The sequence below is a fragment of the Nothoprocta perdicaria genome, unplaced genomic scaffold (genome assembly GCF_003342845.1).
Source record: "Nothoprocta perdicaria isolate Ctin4 unplaced genomic scaffold, notPer1 scaffold_2, whole genome shotgun sequence".
Classification (NCBI taxonomy): Eukaryota; Metazoa; Chordata; class Aves; order Tinamiformes; family Tinamidae; genus Nothoprocta; species Nothoprocta perdicaria.
The window spans coordinates 7,162,393-7,178,217 of record NW_020455204.1 but is presented as its reverse complement, the minus strand read 5'-3'; the positions used below and the strand labels follow the sequence as shown (position 1 = coordinate 7,178,217).

Genomic DNA, 15,825 nt, shown 5'->3' with positions numbered 1-15,825 from the left:
CTGTCGTGTTGCGGGTTCAGGAACTCTTGGCTGAAGGCTTCTTAAATAGAACATCTTTGCATCTCCACTCACCAGCGGAATGAAGTTATTGTCGTGCCTACCCACTAAAACCTAGAGCACCAACTAAACACACACCCAGATATTTGATGCATAAAAAAGCCCCATGGAAAGTCTTTGAAATCAAGGTTTTAAGATACTGAAGGAGAGTGAAGCCCAGGAGGCAGTGAGCTTTTAGCCACAAGGGTTTTTGCTCTTTTTCACTTACTCCTGGATCTCACCATCACTCTGGAAAAAAGGTGAGAAAAGGGTTTCCTCACACCAGCCCTATTTCTCATCCTGCTCCCTCCTGATCTTATTATCAGGGCTACAGCTCAGGAGCACTGGGAGAAAGAAAAGCACCTTCTTGCAGTTTAGCAGGAGTATTAAGACATCTAAATTGCCCTGGATAAAGCTAGGAGGCAACATCATTATGTCAAAGCTTGCCAGGAGGACGTGTCTGGTACAGGTGGACAGTAAGCACTTTCTTTTGATTGGTTTCAAGCAAGGTTTAATCAAATTGGGATGAGAGGAAAGCATGTTACCTTGGCCGGGTACCCACCTAGAGTCTGGCTTCCCGCAACGCCGTCCCCTTAACCGGAGGCAGCTTTTTGGCAGAGGCGGCCTCGTTGGCCTTATTAGTGTCTGAGTTCTTTTTATTGCTACTCCAAAATAAAGAGCATTTTTCCTAGAAGATAACCAGGCTAGTTTATGGTGTACTTTGACATGAATTCCATGAGGGTTCCAATTTTAAGATGAGATTTTAAAGAAAGTTTTAATCACTGCTTAACTACAATCTACTTATTAATTGAAGATTGCAATTTGTAGGATATACTAAGCTGTCTTCTATTTAGGATTTTGGTCAGTGTTAAGCCAGTTTTAAAATGGTCCATTTGCACTTTTAAAGGAGTGTGACTATTCATGTTTTAGCCCATGCTTTCAGAAAAGATAAGTAATACTGCATTTGGGCACTTGTTTTTCTTATAAGGGAGGGGATTCGCACATTTTAGAACTGTAGGCTCAACAGATGCATTTTAAACTGGCTCCACTACGAACTAGACGAAAAATTCTAGCGTTTCGCTGAATTTAAGTGTTTCACTTCATCCGGATGCAGTTTAGGGCACACTGCTCCCTCTGGAAGCYGGAGAGGCAGGCAAGAAGTTGCAGGAAGAAATTTGGTTAAGCGGGACCATGGTTAAGCGGGACCTTTGCACTGGATGACACGTGACAGCTGCGGACAGTGCCCTTGCTCAGTGTCCCCTGTGACGTCCTGTGGCTTCCAGAGGGAGGACTGTGCACGATTAAGCAATCGTCACCAGATTAGCAATCTTCATTCAAATCAGGACCGCACGTTGGCTGCAGATTATTACCGTCTTCCAGTTTACAAGCTCTTCTCYAATTCATGCGTCGTTGAATAGGTTCCTTAGAAATTTCTAAGATCATTAAGGCTTTTTAATCCACTTTCCAGGTAGCCAGACACTTCCTGCAGTTGATTTTAGTTCCAGSAATTCATGGTACTTTTACAAGTAGAAGTGGGAGCTGCTGAGCCCCTAAATGCCTACAGCTTGTGCCTGGGCTTAGGATATTCCACAAGCAGATATTCATTTGACTAAAATAAAATAAAGAAACAGCTTTGCTTCCCGAGCTCTTCTGGCATGGCTCAGCTCTTTGATACTGGCAGTTAGGACTTGCATGAAACAAGGTGAATCACTAGCCCAGGGCCGCACAAGGTTTTGGAGAAACAACTGCCCAGTGACTCCAAGTACACGTCAGATTTCCTGGCGCTCAGCAGCACAATATTGTGGTTTGCCAAGCACCACTTCCAAGGTTCGTGCTGTTCCCAGCAGTCCAGGCCACCCCCATTCCTACGGGAATGCTTGTTCATGCAGCCTGGCAGTGTGCTACAAGCCTCAAGCGCCCAAGATCCAGGCAGCAAGGAGCCACTTGCCGCCCAGGACCTCTCTCCACCACGGCAAGCAAGCTCCAATGTCAAGCAAGAAGAAGATCAAAGAGGGGAATCATCCCTGGAAGATGAACAACTGACTTTGGCAAGTGAGGTTTCCTGCTTGAGAAGCCTGGGAAACCTCAGCCCTGTCCTTAGCTCTGGGGCTGCAGCTTGCTGGTGGGCAGCCTRGCAAAGGGGGCCTTGCCAGTTCCAACATCTGGACAAGGGCAGAAGTGACTGCCTATAGAGGGGTTAAGACAAGACACTGCTAGGGGTTAAGCCCTAGAGGGGTTAAGGCAAGACACTGCTAACTTTGGCTCAAAAGAAGCACTCTAAGAGCATCACCTTGGCCAYGCAGGTAGGAATCGGGTACTCGCCCTGACAGCCTGTGCTACTCACTCCACTTTATCTGCCTGGGACTACCTGTGCTGGCTGCCGGGGAGGGATGCAGCACATCCTGGTGGTCCGGCCGTGGTGCATCCAAGGGCTCCGCGGGAGCTCTCACCCCAGCACCGCTCCCGCATTGTTACRGAGCGCGGAGGAACAAAGCCACTTGGAATCATGCACTTAAGTCAATTATGCTGTYGCAGGCTTGGTTAAAATCCAGTTACACGACACTTAGAAAACCCTGGCAACCACCCGAAGTGGGGTTTGAATTACTGTTGCTGTAGGGGCAGTTACGGGAGGCCCAAYGACAACAGCCTCTTGCACGTGCTCTCACCTGGGCCCCCTCTTGTCCCTAAGCATTGCCTTTTTATCCCCACAAATTGCCTCTCGAGCTCTTAACCTGAGAGCCAGCTCAGGTTATTTGACTCCATGCTAAACTAGATAGGCTTGTTTTGATCAGTTAGGGGAGGGAGCTAGATCTCTACTTCAAGAGCTAAAGCTTACGGGAGCTTAGCGTTATCAGCTGAATGCTTTGGAGCCTGAGCCACAGGTCTCCATCAARCGTCTTAGTGTTCCATGCTCTGCCTTAGAGCCTTAGGCACAGGCAGTTCAGGTTCTCGCTGTGCCAGGCACCCTGGCTACTTCTCCCCACCATGGGCCAACTGCAGGGTAGGCGCCAGCTTCCCACAGCGTCAGAGAGTTTCACTTCTCATCGAGTCCAGATCCACTCAGGGTCCAACTTCCAGAGCTATCAACGTAGTTTCACTTGCAGAGAAGCAAATTAATTTTTTGGAAAAGTCCAGGTTGGCTTCAGACATGGGCAGAGAACCCACTTTCTTTCTACAAGATGGCAACTACTATGTTTTTCTTGCCAACCACTTGCATTTAGATGCTACATGACACCACAGAAGGAGGAAGCTGTAGGGACCCTGCAGAGGCATTTGGACTTGAGTAAACATCTGCTTTGTAACAAGACCAGACTGAGGAGCTTGTTCCTTCTTTAGCTGCATGAGCTGAGGAATGTTTTCTCCTACAGGAATGTGCTTCTGTCTATCATGTATTGAGATGGTCGGAAATGCTTTTGCATTATCTAGCTGCAGAGAGGTTTCTAGATGGCTGAGGAAGGCCTGCTGTTACGTGCTGGCACCTGGCAACGTTTGGACAAGCTTCAAGGCATCCGTCTAGGTTTCATCAGGAGTGTTAGATTGTCAGCCCAATCTAGGTCATCTGATTAAGTCTGATTTGAGTAACGGCATTTACCATTAGACATCTGCAGGTTCTTACCTTACTCGTCGCCATGAGTACTGCTGCTGTGATAATGAGAGGGATACTCAGCCCAAGGAAGATGTACTGCAGATATTCCAGCACGGATGGGAGCAGCACCAGGTTGGTGTAAAACTGATTTAAGACTGAGCCTTCGATGGATCCACTCTGCTCAAGAAAGCAAAGTGGTCAGCAGCATTTCCCTCCCACCCAGCACCAAGACAGACCCGTTGGGTAACTCCTGGTAGGGATTAGGGACATTTCTAGGTAGGATTCAGTCAGGCTAGAAGCTTTTACCAAACCATTGGAGTCCCCTGGACATGCACACAGCTGCAGAGGACTGTCCCGCACTAGTGAGGGCCATGGGGACAGAACCATTCCCGGTCCTGCTCACCCGTCATGCACTGAAGCAGAGGTGGGCCAAGCACAGGGCAGGCTTTGCTCAGCTCGGAGGGATTAAACATGCAGCCAGAGTGTTGCAAAGCCCTCAGGAGGTCCCCGAATTAGCCTGGCTGGCTTAGAGCTTTATTCACAGCAGAGTTTGGGAAGTCACGTAAGAGCCCCGACAGCCCCGCGAGCACGGCAGCTTGGGATGGGGGGGAAGGACACACACACACACACACACACACACACACACACACACTCTCCCCACTCCTGCACGAAACCTCCCGTAGGAGGAGGCGAGGAAGCAGCAGGGTACAGCTCACCTCTGCAAACCACAGCAGTGGCAGGACCACGGGCTTCGTCTTCCCCGTTTGTCTGAGGGAGACACAAGCGCTTTTGGTTGATCATGTCGCAACTCCTGCCTTAGCTCTTGCTACAGGGAAGGGTCTGACAGACTGTGAGCGGCCAGAAAAACAGGGCAAGGAGGCAGCATCTCCTCCTGCTTGAGGGGGACCAGGTCTAACTAAGGCCTTTCATGCAAGAGTAGGGTTTGCCTTTCCGCAAGCATTTAACCGCCCAAGGGCGGCAGTAAGTGCCATCCCAAAGGTGACCTCCAGGTACATTCGCTCAGCGAGTTGGAAAAGTGAACTTGCAATGGCAAAGCATCTCAGTAAGGGGTGTGCAGCCAAGTTCACAGCACCAGGCCTGTTCTTGGTGTAGAGCCAGTCTATAAATGCAGCAAGTTCACACAGGTTCCCACTCCTGCAAGAATTTAGCACTTGGCTCCACATAACATTGCTGCAGAGCCCTTCCAAGGAGGTTCCCATTTACTCTCACAGCTAGTTGGAAGAGCCTTTTTGGAGGTAGAACTTCAACTTTCCAAGCATGCTTAGCCTCTCTGTGCTGGGTCTAACAGCTTTGGAGCAGCTGCACTACAGACACGAGGTCCCTGTGCCTCCCCGCTAGCAGGTGGACATGTTCGCACTGCTGGACTGCCCCATCAGCACAGGGGACTCGGGAGGGCGACAAAAAGGGCAGCCACACAGCGTGCTGCTAAGGGAGGGCTGCTCGAGGTCATGGGGATAGCTGACACTTCAGCTCATGACCCAGCTGGCGTCTGCAAGAGCAGAACCGCCGAGGTTAGAGCTGCCCGGAGCTGCCTCTCCTCCAGGGACAGCAAACTCCAATGACCAGAGTCAGCCACACTTCAAGCTCTAAGACGACAGATGGCCAGTTCCAGAAGACAGCTACTCACATGATACCAGGCACCTGCTTTATRTACAGGTTCAGCTGGAGCTTGATGGAGCAGTTCATGGGGATGCCCGTCATCTGCAAAGGGAGAACGCAACCACGTCACCAGCATGGCCAGAGCTTGTCTCCTTGCAGAAAAGCAGCCCCCAGCTTTTTCACCAAAGTCACTTTGGGTGCAACTCCCCCAGAGCACTCAAGGAGATTGCATAGAGAGCCTTGTGAATCTATGAAAGCACCCAGTGACTTAAACATGTCTTGCTGCTGCAGAGCAGCCCTCCACAGCCTGCAGGTGCCCCGGGCACAGCCAAGGGCCCACAGCATTTCCCATAACTATGACTAGATATCGACTGCTATCACTAATAATACCAGACTAAGATGGTAAAAATAAACTGGAAAACTGGTCTTGCTGACACCCATTTCTCATGACCCTACAGTTATGCAACACATGTTTTTAAGGGCATAGTTTTTGTTGGATTGCCCTCTTTGCAGATTCATACTCAGCAGGCTGCAGCTAGATAACGATATCGTTAATTGTACTATTATCAAAAGTTGTTTGATACTGTAATAAACTTAATTAGATTTTCCTAGCTCTGATAAAAAAAGCAAAGAGAGTCCAACGCCTAGATGATACACTTGCCTTACCTCAAGGGAGGGATTGTTTCCCTGCTCGAACCAACATGACCAAACCTTTGGAAAATCTGCTCCCAAGCAATATGAGCCACAGGTGGAAGAGCCCCAAAAAGCCCCTTCCCCACCAGCAGTGGGGACAGCAAGAGAACAGCTCAGCCCCCAACTAGTCACTGTTGGGGAAGTTCCTTTACCTTTAGCTTAAGTCATGCAAGAAGYACAGCATATATCAGCCCAGACCAGAAGCAGCCAGCCAGAAGGGCAAGCTGGGAGAGTGAGAAAAGCAACCCCAGGAACAGCTAGAGGAGTCTCTAGACTTGGCTGTTCAACTTGGTTGTGACAGTACAAGCTTTCAGGTCTTGGACACCTAGATTTTCAGGTCTAAGCTGCTGCTAGAGGCACCTCCCGGCATTATGGACAATCCTGAGTCAGTGGAAAGCGTGCTTATCAAAACAATTAAGTTCATAATTAGTTCTGCAATTCTCTATAAGCCTGATGAGCTATTCAATTACTTTATGGCTTTGGTATTTTTATCTACACGTGTCCTTGCCAGTCTTTGCACTATGGAACCTGCACAAATCGGCACCACAAGAGCCAAGTGAGACCACCAGGCAGATGGTCCCACCCTGGCTTAACTCACCACATGAGCTGGGAGTCCTCTGTTCAGGACAAGGCTTTGGAGGGGCTCACTCACCGGGTGCACGTCCAGGAAGAGCGCGTGCTGCTCCTTGCTGGGGTGCAGCCCATCCACAGCGTTCACCAGGAACGGGTCRGCGTTGTAGAAGTGCGGGTGGGAAAGGAACATGGGTGCATCTGGGTGAGAGCAAAGCAATCGTCAACTCAGCCAAGGCCATGGGAAAGCTTTGCTGACAGTTTTGGTCAGGAAAGCATTGGTTCTGAACAGGCTTTAGGATAAGCTGTTGCTATCATTCCCCCTCCCAACAAGAAGGTTCCTTCCCATCCCTCCAGCAACTTATCCCAATGCTCGAGGGACCTGAGACCTGAGCTTAAGATCCTGTCTCCCTCTCAAACACATATTCAGTGCTGCAGTAACTCGCTGTACCCAGACATGGGTCAGGAAGCTGAAGTCCAGGTTCCCTCCCGCACAACCTGCACCAACACTAGAGTTCATTTTACACAACCTGCCTTTCCCCACCCCGGCAAGTCTTGCTCGCCTCCCTGCTCCCTCCTTCCCCAGTTTGGGTGAGGAGAAGCTCCCACCATAACCTAGCGTGCTCCAGAGGCTGCAGGGCTGCTGTTGGGCCACAAGCAGATGGGCTTTGGAATTTTCCCACTTCCCTCCTCATCCCAAGGCTTGCAGGAACACAGATCAGAAAGCAGACAGACCCCATGGTATTACTCAGTGTCCCAGCATTCTGGATAAAACCTTCAGCCTCTGCAGCTAAAAGGGTAAGGCAGGGAGGAAGYGAGATGCAGAGGGAGCACGGGACGTACTGAATCTGCAGGAGCTGACGTTCTGGACCCCGGACTGCAGGCAGGGGCAGAAGCCCTCGTTGGGAGGGTAGTCTGTGCCGTTGGCAAAGAGCGTCTTCGGTGCCACAAAGCGATAGGTGGGCACTCCTGCAAACTCCCCGGACTGCTCGTACACCAGTTTCATAGACCTACAATAGAAAGTACCATAGATAGAAAGTAATTCAGTGGAGAGGAATCAGGATTAGTCAATAGCAGAGAGGCCCCAAGAACAGAACTGGGTTATCTTAGCTGGATAAGATCACAGTTGCAATGTAACTTAGACTTTGAGATCAAGATAAACACTCTGAGCAGCGCTTTGTATCGGGAATGAGCATTTAAGCCATTTGTTTTCCATGTTTTAAGCACAGATAAAGGGTTGGCCGAGACTAGTTACGGAGAGACACACACACTTATGAAGCTGTTTGCAGAAACCAGAGGAGATGTGTTTAAGGGCACRTAACAATCCCTGCAGATGCTCTCCAGAGAGATAACACCTTCTTTGTGCAAGCACCAGCTCCAAGGCAGAAGTGGCTTTTTTTGGATACTTTCCCCGCTGCCCACAAAAGAGGCTAGTGTGAGGTATATTAATATTATTATTATTATTCTCTTAGATCTGATATTTGTGATTCCTCCCTAGCCAGCTGGGCCAGAAGAAATGCTGTAAGAGTGGCCTCGGGGACAACAAGCAGCACTGATTTGTGAAGAGGGAGCCATCAGTGTGTCCGAGCTGCTTCCTCCATGGGACCCACTTCCCCTGCATCGTGTCCTGTGGGAGCTTCTGCACCCTAGAACCTCACCACGGCTTCTTTCACTTCACTTTATGCTTTGCCAGAAAACACATTCTCAGTCCCCTCAAAGATTTCCCTAGTTTGAGATGGACAAGTTTATTTAACCTTTGATTATTCCTAAAATTTCCTCCAAGTCCTTGGCTCCAKGTAGCTGAGGTGTTTGCAGATGCTTCTTGCACATAAACACTTGCCTCAGCTGACTTGGCTGCTTAGCTGGAAGGAGTCACTGTTCTCCATCCCATCCGAGCACTCCGCCTGTTCCGAGGCACTAAATGCAAAGCCTGAATTACCTCCACCAAGCTGGGAACAGGGCTTTGTGCCACGTCCCACCCCCTCCACTTCCCCTCATTCCAACATCAGGAAGTTTCAACATGAACAGGGCAGAATCCACAGGGTACTTGAACCCCTGCTTGATCTGCTATGGTCAGCAGTGTGCAAGGCAGAGGGCTCAAGCAGAGAGCCAAGGCAGCCTGGAAGGAGCAGCATTTGCTCCCCAACGTGATTTCTGCAAGCAATTAAGTCAGCGGCCAGTTCTGCAGACCAATGACTATAACTGACTTTGCACTTCTGCATTTATCGTCCCACACTTCACCTAGATCACTCATTTCCTGCTCATTCACCAACCCCAGTTTGATTCCTCTACTGGGATATGGGAGATTTGTGTGATTATCACAAGATGCAGCTAACCAGGCAGCTACGTTGCTCGTGAAGCTCAGATGATGCACGACTGGATGGTGGCTGAAGCCTTGACTACAGAAGCTGGTCCYTGGCCCTCTACATCTGTCCTGAGTTTCCAGGCACCTGCATGGCCAACAGGAGTGACTCTTCTGGGGCACCACGGGCTCACCTGCAGGCATCAGGACTGTAAAACTCCAGCGATGTCGGGCTCATGAACGGCGGCCACATCTCCCCCGAGGTCCCATTGATCATGTTGCATTCGTTGGTCCTCCAGTATTTCACCTGCAGGACAGATGCAGAGCTGGAGCTCGCCCAGGAGCTTGCTGGGCAGTCCACGTCCATCCTTGCACTGGGTTTTCTCATCTGAACTGCTGTTTCAGACTCACCACCACTTTAACACCTTAACTTTGGCATAGAGCTAGAGGGAAGATCTCAAGATAGTTGGGTCACTACATTCAAACATCTGCCCTGTTAATGAAGAAGTAGGGTAAGATGACCCAACCTCATGTGATCATGTAGCTTTGATCTGCAGATTTTATTTCATTTTAGTTAGGATTGAAATTCCACAGAAATGACATAAATAAGCACTGCTTTCAGGAGGCTATTGAAAGATATACCTCAAAAAACCCTGAAGAAGGAAGGTGCAACTTCAACCAGAGGCAGACTTTGGTGAAAGCCTTTCAAGCCCTAGTCAGCCAGCTGATGGGTGGAGATTGATGGTTCATGACAAGCCTTTTAGCAACTCTAATYGAGGTGGTAGAAGCTCTGCAGAGACCTCCCGGCCAAACTACAAGACAGATATCTCACAGTGGCCCTAATGGCTTTCAGRTTGTCTGGCTCTAGAGCAGTACGTAGCCCAATATTAGAGACTTGCTACCCAACACTTACTTTTCTCAATCCATTCCAAGAATCCACCATGTGAACTCTGCTGATGTCCTGCATGCCGGTATTCACTGTGAACAGTCCTGAGTGGGAATTGTTGAACTGCAGAGAGAAGAAACTAACTTGTAATCCACTATATGCAGCAGCACTACAGTACGTGAGCACCTGCACAGATGCCTTAGCTTGCTAGGTGTTCACGTGCAGGAAACTACTGAGCTCTACTTATTTTAGCCATTATGGTTTGGCAGAATTTCCAACCTGTCGGGTTTCTATCCAAGGGAGGATTATGGAAGATTTACATAACCACCATTAACCACACAACCGTTTGGGAGGAGGGACCGTCTGGATACTTGATCCCACGCACAGAATCAATGGAATTTCAACGTTCCCAAGCAACAGTTTACTTACTTCTACAAACAAGCCAAATTTTCCCTTGAAAGGGATCAAGCCAGGCACCAGCATATTGAGTGTGTCTATAAGAGGGTCTTCATATCCCCACATGAGCTCTCCTACGGTGCGGTTCATGAAGGCCTCCTGCTTCAGGCCCGCCAGGGCTCCGCTCAGCAAGAGCTTCACAAAGTTCGGCAGGTTTTCCATCATTACAGCTGCCCCCTGGGGAAGACAGTAAATCTCTCAGACAAGAGATGCCTTTATTCAAAAAAATAAACACACATAAACAAGATTTTAAGAAGCAGCAATACATCTTCAGTGCTCAGCAAGGCTCCTCTGCAATCCTACGGAGCTTTTAGGGAAGCGGTTCATAATTATTCACCACCATGACTCARTCGTTTTTCTTAAATTTGAAAAAATAATGTGGTTAGTGGCAACAGCCACTGTGGGCTCATAGGTGCCACTTCAGAGGAGGCTTGGGCAAGATTAGACTCATGTGCAGCCTCTTTGCACGTCACCCCTTGGCAGGCTCTCACTTTTGGAAAGGCCTTGCAAGAATAACTGTTATGGGGCAGAACTTCTCCAACGGGGATGCCCAAGTCACCACTGCTCCTCATCTCACCTTGTGGTCCCTCAGTCTTGAGGGATTCCTTTGGGTTGTGCTGAGCCTCCCCACTAGCCAGCACCAGCTTGTGTTTTTATGAGCAATTTCCCCAGACCTGCAACATGGATGACATGATCCCTAACATGATCCCCAACATCCAGAAAGGAGCAAACCATGTTATTTAAGCTGAAACTACCTCTTGGCTTACTAGGCCTCCAGCCCAACAGGCGAGCAAGGTATAAGGTGTTACTGGACCCCATTCTCCTCCTGGCAAGCAGGAGGGYGCAGCCCCTGTCTGGAGGGCAGGTTACCATGAGCAGCATGTTGGGCACAACGATGTAGTCGTCCTCGCTGCCCAAAGACAATTCCGGCCGGAAGAAGAGATTCCGGTACTCCAGGAAGGAGACGGTGCCGTTGTCGTGGAACGTGATATTCGTTTTATGCCTGAACTCTCTGCAAAGAGAGAGGAGACCATGGGAACCCTCCCCAACGTGAGGGAGCCTTCAACCACCCCATGGAGATACTGCGTTATTTCTGCTCATCTTGGAACCCAGCTGATGGTTGGACCTGATGATCTTGAAGGTCTTTTCCAACCATAAGGATTCTATGATGGGTAGCTTGAGATAAAAATCATCTACTGCTGACAGAGGAATGAAGAATCCCCCTCTGGCATTTCATCTGCATTTGATGAGAAGCTCRGCCTCATCAGGGAGATGCCCAGGTGTCCAACTTGAAGCAAGTTCCCTGATGTCTCCCATGTTGAGGGCAGCCACCACAGCACGATGCTCTACACAGTGTGGGGACCATCCTGCTCCTCRGAGCTCCAGGACCACCTCTCGGGTGATGTCCTGCACGCTGCCTTGCAGCACTACCTTGCTGCACGTGGGGCAGAGCAGGGGTCTCGTGAAGAGGCAGCACTGCACAAGGTTGTCCCTAGCAGCTGGAGCTGCCCCACAGGCAGCCACTGCTCAACCCACCAGCAGAAACAAAGTCCTTCATTGTGGAGCCTCCATTTTACAGCCTACGTTTGGGCAGGGCACTAATCTTGCTTAGCAGAAAGCTAAGGACACTAATAAGCTTTGCCACTTTGTTCATTCTTATTTACTGTGAGGGAAGCCTTTTTTGCCAAGCCTGTGACTGTGGACACAATCACAACATACAGAAGCCACATGGTCTTCTAGTGCTGACCTGGCAAGTGCAGTAGAAACGAGGCCATATACATACTGCCAGATTTCTCCCGAAACTACTCAAACGGCTTTGGATTAGACTGCTAATCTCCCCACATGAGCTTGCTTAGGCTGCTGACCTAACCTTGCCTACATGTGTAGGAATTAACACATTGACTATGGCTATTCATGGGCAAATTCACACATTCAACTCAGCATCGCCCATCACTTTGGTTCCAGGTCTATAGAGGCATCTGAGGGTTCAACCACCATCCTCAGCCATGGCAAAAGACCCAGCCCTGCTATAGGTGCACCAAGTTCTAGTGCTCCATGCTGGTTCTCCTAAACGGAGCGTTCCCTATAGGCAGACTTCTTGGAAGTCTGATATCGGAAGGAGTAACTTCAGCCTCAGATCTCCAGCTTTGTTTAGCAGTGCAGCTCCAAAGAGCTAAGATGGAACTTGGGTCCCCTCTGAAGAGGAGGGTTACCCACCACCACGTGGTCTGGCTTGGCTAGCCAAATCCCCAAATTCCCAGCACAAGCCTGAGCTCTATAGCCCAAACCAGGACTTCCAAGCCTTACAGGCTCAACTGTCTGCAGTCCTACCCTTGGCACTACCAGCAGTTAAGCAACCGAACACTCTGTAACGGCTCCAAAACACTGTGTCACTGGATTCATCGCAAGTGAATTCAATGCCAACACCGCGCCTCCTCCCTGAGGAGCTGCCCAGAGGTCCAAGCAACAGCACCCGACCTGTAAACATAGGGCCCACGTTGTCTCACAACCGGCTTCGCTCCCTGCAGGATCTCCTGGGGATTCAGCACTTCGAAGAAGTGCACCGAGAGGAAGAAGGGAACAGGGATGTCTTTCCACATGCCGAAGGCGATGCTGCTGGGGTCGATCCTCACGTTCTGCAGGAGGAAGGAGACACCACCTTTAGGACAGGCTCCCCAGGGGAACATGTTCACCTTGGACGCTTAGAGAGCCCATCCAGAGGGGACAATGCGTCAGCAAATCTTCTCCAGTGGATCCCGTCGCATCCTGCCCCAGGAAAAAAAATAAACACCAGACCTAAAACGGGAACTTATGCATGCGGAAGCATCGAGTTCATGCTGCAGGATGTCTGCAGGCTTATTTGTTCAGGCTCGGCTCTCTGGATTGCTACCCACAGGCTTTCAAAGCTGTTCTGGCGTGCTGGAGGCTCGCAGGGCGCCAGCCAAGCCAGCGCTAGATGATTTGCAGCTCCGCGTTAGTTGACTCGCCGGGTGCAAACAAACCTGCCCTGAAGGCTTTAATTCATTTGCCATGTTTGGCTGCTCAGCTCAGCTGGAGCCAGGCCTGGCGGAGGAGACACAAAGAAGCCTCCAGCCGCGTGACTGGGTGGGTATTGGATGGGAGGACGTGCAGCTTCCCCAAAACGGCCAAAGAGCAAGTGCATCAGCCAAACTGCGTCTCAAGGAGACTCACACACCAGCCACCACCCAGCAGTGACTTGCAGTGGGACATAAGGCAGGTTTAAAAGCAATGGAAAATCGGGTTCTTTGTACCACTTAAAATTCACTGGTAATGCCYGCAAGAGCCCCCAAACTGCTCTTAAGCCTTCATTAGGGGTCGCACCTAATGCAAACCCTTCCCATCTTCACATCAACACTCAGCTGCTGCTGCTGGTTCCAGAGTCTCAATCCTGCAAGCGTAAAGGATTTTACAGAAAAGAACCCAGAATGTACAGGAGGACAACAGAGATTAAGCAAAGATAGCCTGTTTTATAACCCTTATTAACCTGTTTTATAACCACTATTAGCCTGTTTGTCCAAGGAAGTCTGAACAACATCTGCTTTCCTTCATTTTCTAGATCTTGCCCCTTGGCATCCAGCTGCCCACATCATGCTGGACTCTCACGTACTGCCTTGTGCTCAATGGACCTCTTGCATATATGTGTGTGTGTGCATGCACATATATATATATCACACACACATAATATATGGTTATTTATGGAGCATGTATGCAGTCKGAGCTGTATCTCAGCTCCCTCAGCCCTCTCCCATCTGCACACCAGAACTCTAGCTTCTCCACAGATGCCGCTAAGTAAAATCTACTTAGCGGGGCAGCCTTAAAAATAAGCTACTTGTAGGTTCACATGAACGTGGTCATATGTCTGAAATAGGATGGCTTTAACTAAGATGGGTTACAAAACATCACCAAGAGGTTTGCTGTCCCCTGACCATCTTGACTTCATTTCCAAAGGATGAGAAGGATGCCCGTCTCCTCTAGACATGACCAGGAAAGCACAAGCTCACGAGCAGCATCTAAATAATGCTCCTCCAGAGGGAAGGCTCAACAAAACAGCTGCTGKTTTGAATCTCTAGAGGAAAAAACTCAGCTCTGCTGTATTTTAGYGCAACCCTAAATACGAGATCTTGTCTTCTACACTCACTCTCACCACACTCCTCATTCCTTTGCTTTAGTCTTATCCCAGCTTTCAGATGTAGAAGTTAGAGAGCTTTCCATTGAAAGAAATGTCAAGCAACAGATACCCATCAAATGCAACACAGGCMCTTGACTGCCTGCATACATCCGAGGACATATTTGCACACAGCCAAGCTCAGAGGTGGCCCTGTCACCAGGGTTTTAAGTGCAGCCTCCAAAGCAGATCCAGTTTCTGCAAATGGGGTTGGAGCTGAGCTCCACAGTCCCCACTTCTGCAGCACATTTCTCCTATCAACGTTATCCATAAGGACARCCCTAAAGCTGCCACCTTAGCAGAAGCCACCTGAAGCCCAATCTAGGGGGTTCAGTAAAGCCCTGGATATATTCCTGGCCATCCTCAACATCAGCACTCCACTGTTACTTCCATTTAACATTAAGCCTCATGGGGACCACCTGTATGATGATGAAGACTTGGAGCCCAAGTGCTTGAGATGAGGGGAGACCCGAGGAAGAACTTGAGGCTTTTCCTCCTCTTCAGGTCTCACTGCAGATTATCAGGATTTAGCTAGAGGAAGCAGGTGGGACATTCTCTTGCAGTGAAGATGCAACTTCCTATTCTGTGGTGGCCACTCAGTCCCTTATCTACCCAAACCAGCCCCTCATAGGCACAGAGCAGGACAAAGACCGGCTTTCACCGATTAAGGACCAAGCGTGCTTAGCTCCCCTCAGCCAGGGGCTGAGCACCTTGCAGGGAACAAGCTTAAACAGAAGCTTGTCTAGAAGGTGGCCACAACTCTTAGCTACCACATACCTGTCCACCTCTTCGGCCAGAGATGGGTGGAAAAAAAAGGGGGATTTTGCTCAAATCAGGGCCAAGTGAGACACGGGACCTCACTGTGCAAGAGAAGKGCAAGAGGGGCAACTCCACTCATTGCTCAGGCCAGAAGAGGAGGACTTCAGCCGCACAACCCCTCCAGAGCAAGTCAAGAGCAGGTCACCCCACTGAGAACAGCACGTCTGCAGGCAGCTCGAGGCACCCTGCAAGGCAAAGCGGCCTCGGGGCAGGAGGTGGGAGCTGTTCCCCACCACCTCGCTGCAGCGACCCACACAGTGCAAAACCACGTTATAACAGCACATTATACCCACGGCAGAGAGGGGAGGAGAGCCCCACTTGTTGCACCCGCTCCACATCTTCGAGCACCAGGTAGTGCCTCCACCTCCGTGGGAGAACTGCTCTGATTTCGAGATGTTCAAGGAGCCCTTTGGAAAAGGGAGCTCGCTGCCAGGCAGCGGCTTGTGTAATCGCCTGCACGTAGCCTTTGGCCAGCTACATAAGCGCTATTACCGGCATCCTAGAAAACACATAAAATGTGCAACTGGGGCAATCTCTCCCTCCGGAGCATTCCAACACAGCCTGCTCCGCTGCCAGCTCGGAGAGYATCCGCCCGGCTGAGCCCTGGTGGTGCGAGGGGGGGTTTATGCAAGGGGCGAGCGGTGCTCCAGGTACCGGCGGGGCAGGGGGCC

The 15,825-nt window shown here is 50.1% G+C and overlaps 1 protein-coding gene across 1 annotated transcript; it reads right to left on the bottom strand.

Moving 5' to 3' along the window:
- Window positions 1-28: 28 nt before the first annotated feature.
- On the bottom strand, window positions 29-12,836 carry SCARB1 (scavenger receptor class B member 1). The gene is made up of 11 exons (XM_026037480.1): window positions 12,628-12,836; window positions 11,020-11,161; window positions 10,123-10,326; window positions 9,721-9,816; window positions 9,002-9,114; window positions 7,349-7,515; window positions 6,588-6,706; window positions 5,271-5,344; window positions 4,339-4,390; window positions 3,653-3,799; window positions 29-285 (listed from the first exon to the last, which is right to left on the bottom strand). Exons 1-11 carry the CDS (start codon window positions 12,834-12,836, stop codon window positions 262-264), a joined length of 1,347 nt encoding a protein of 448 aa, XP_025893265.1. The 3' UTR covers window positions 29-261.
- Between the last annotated feature and the right edge of the window lie 2,989 nt (window positions 12,837-15,825).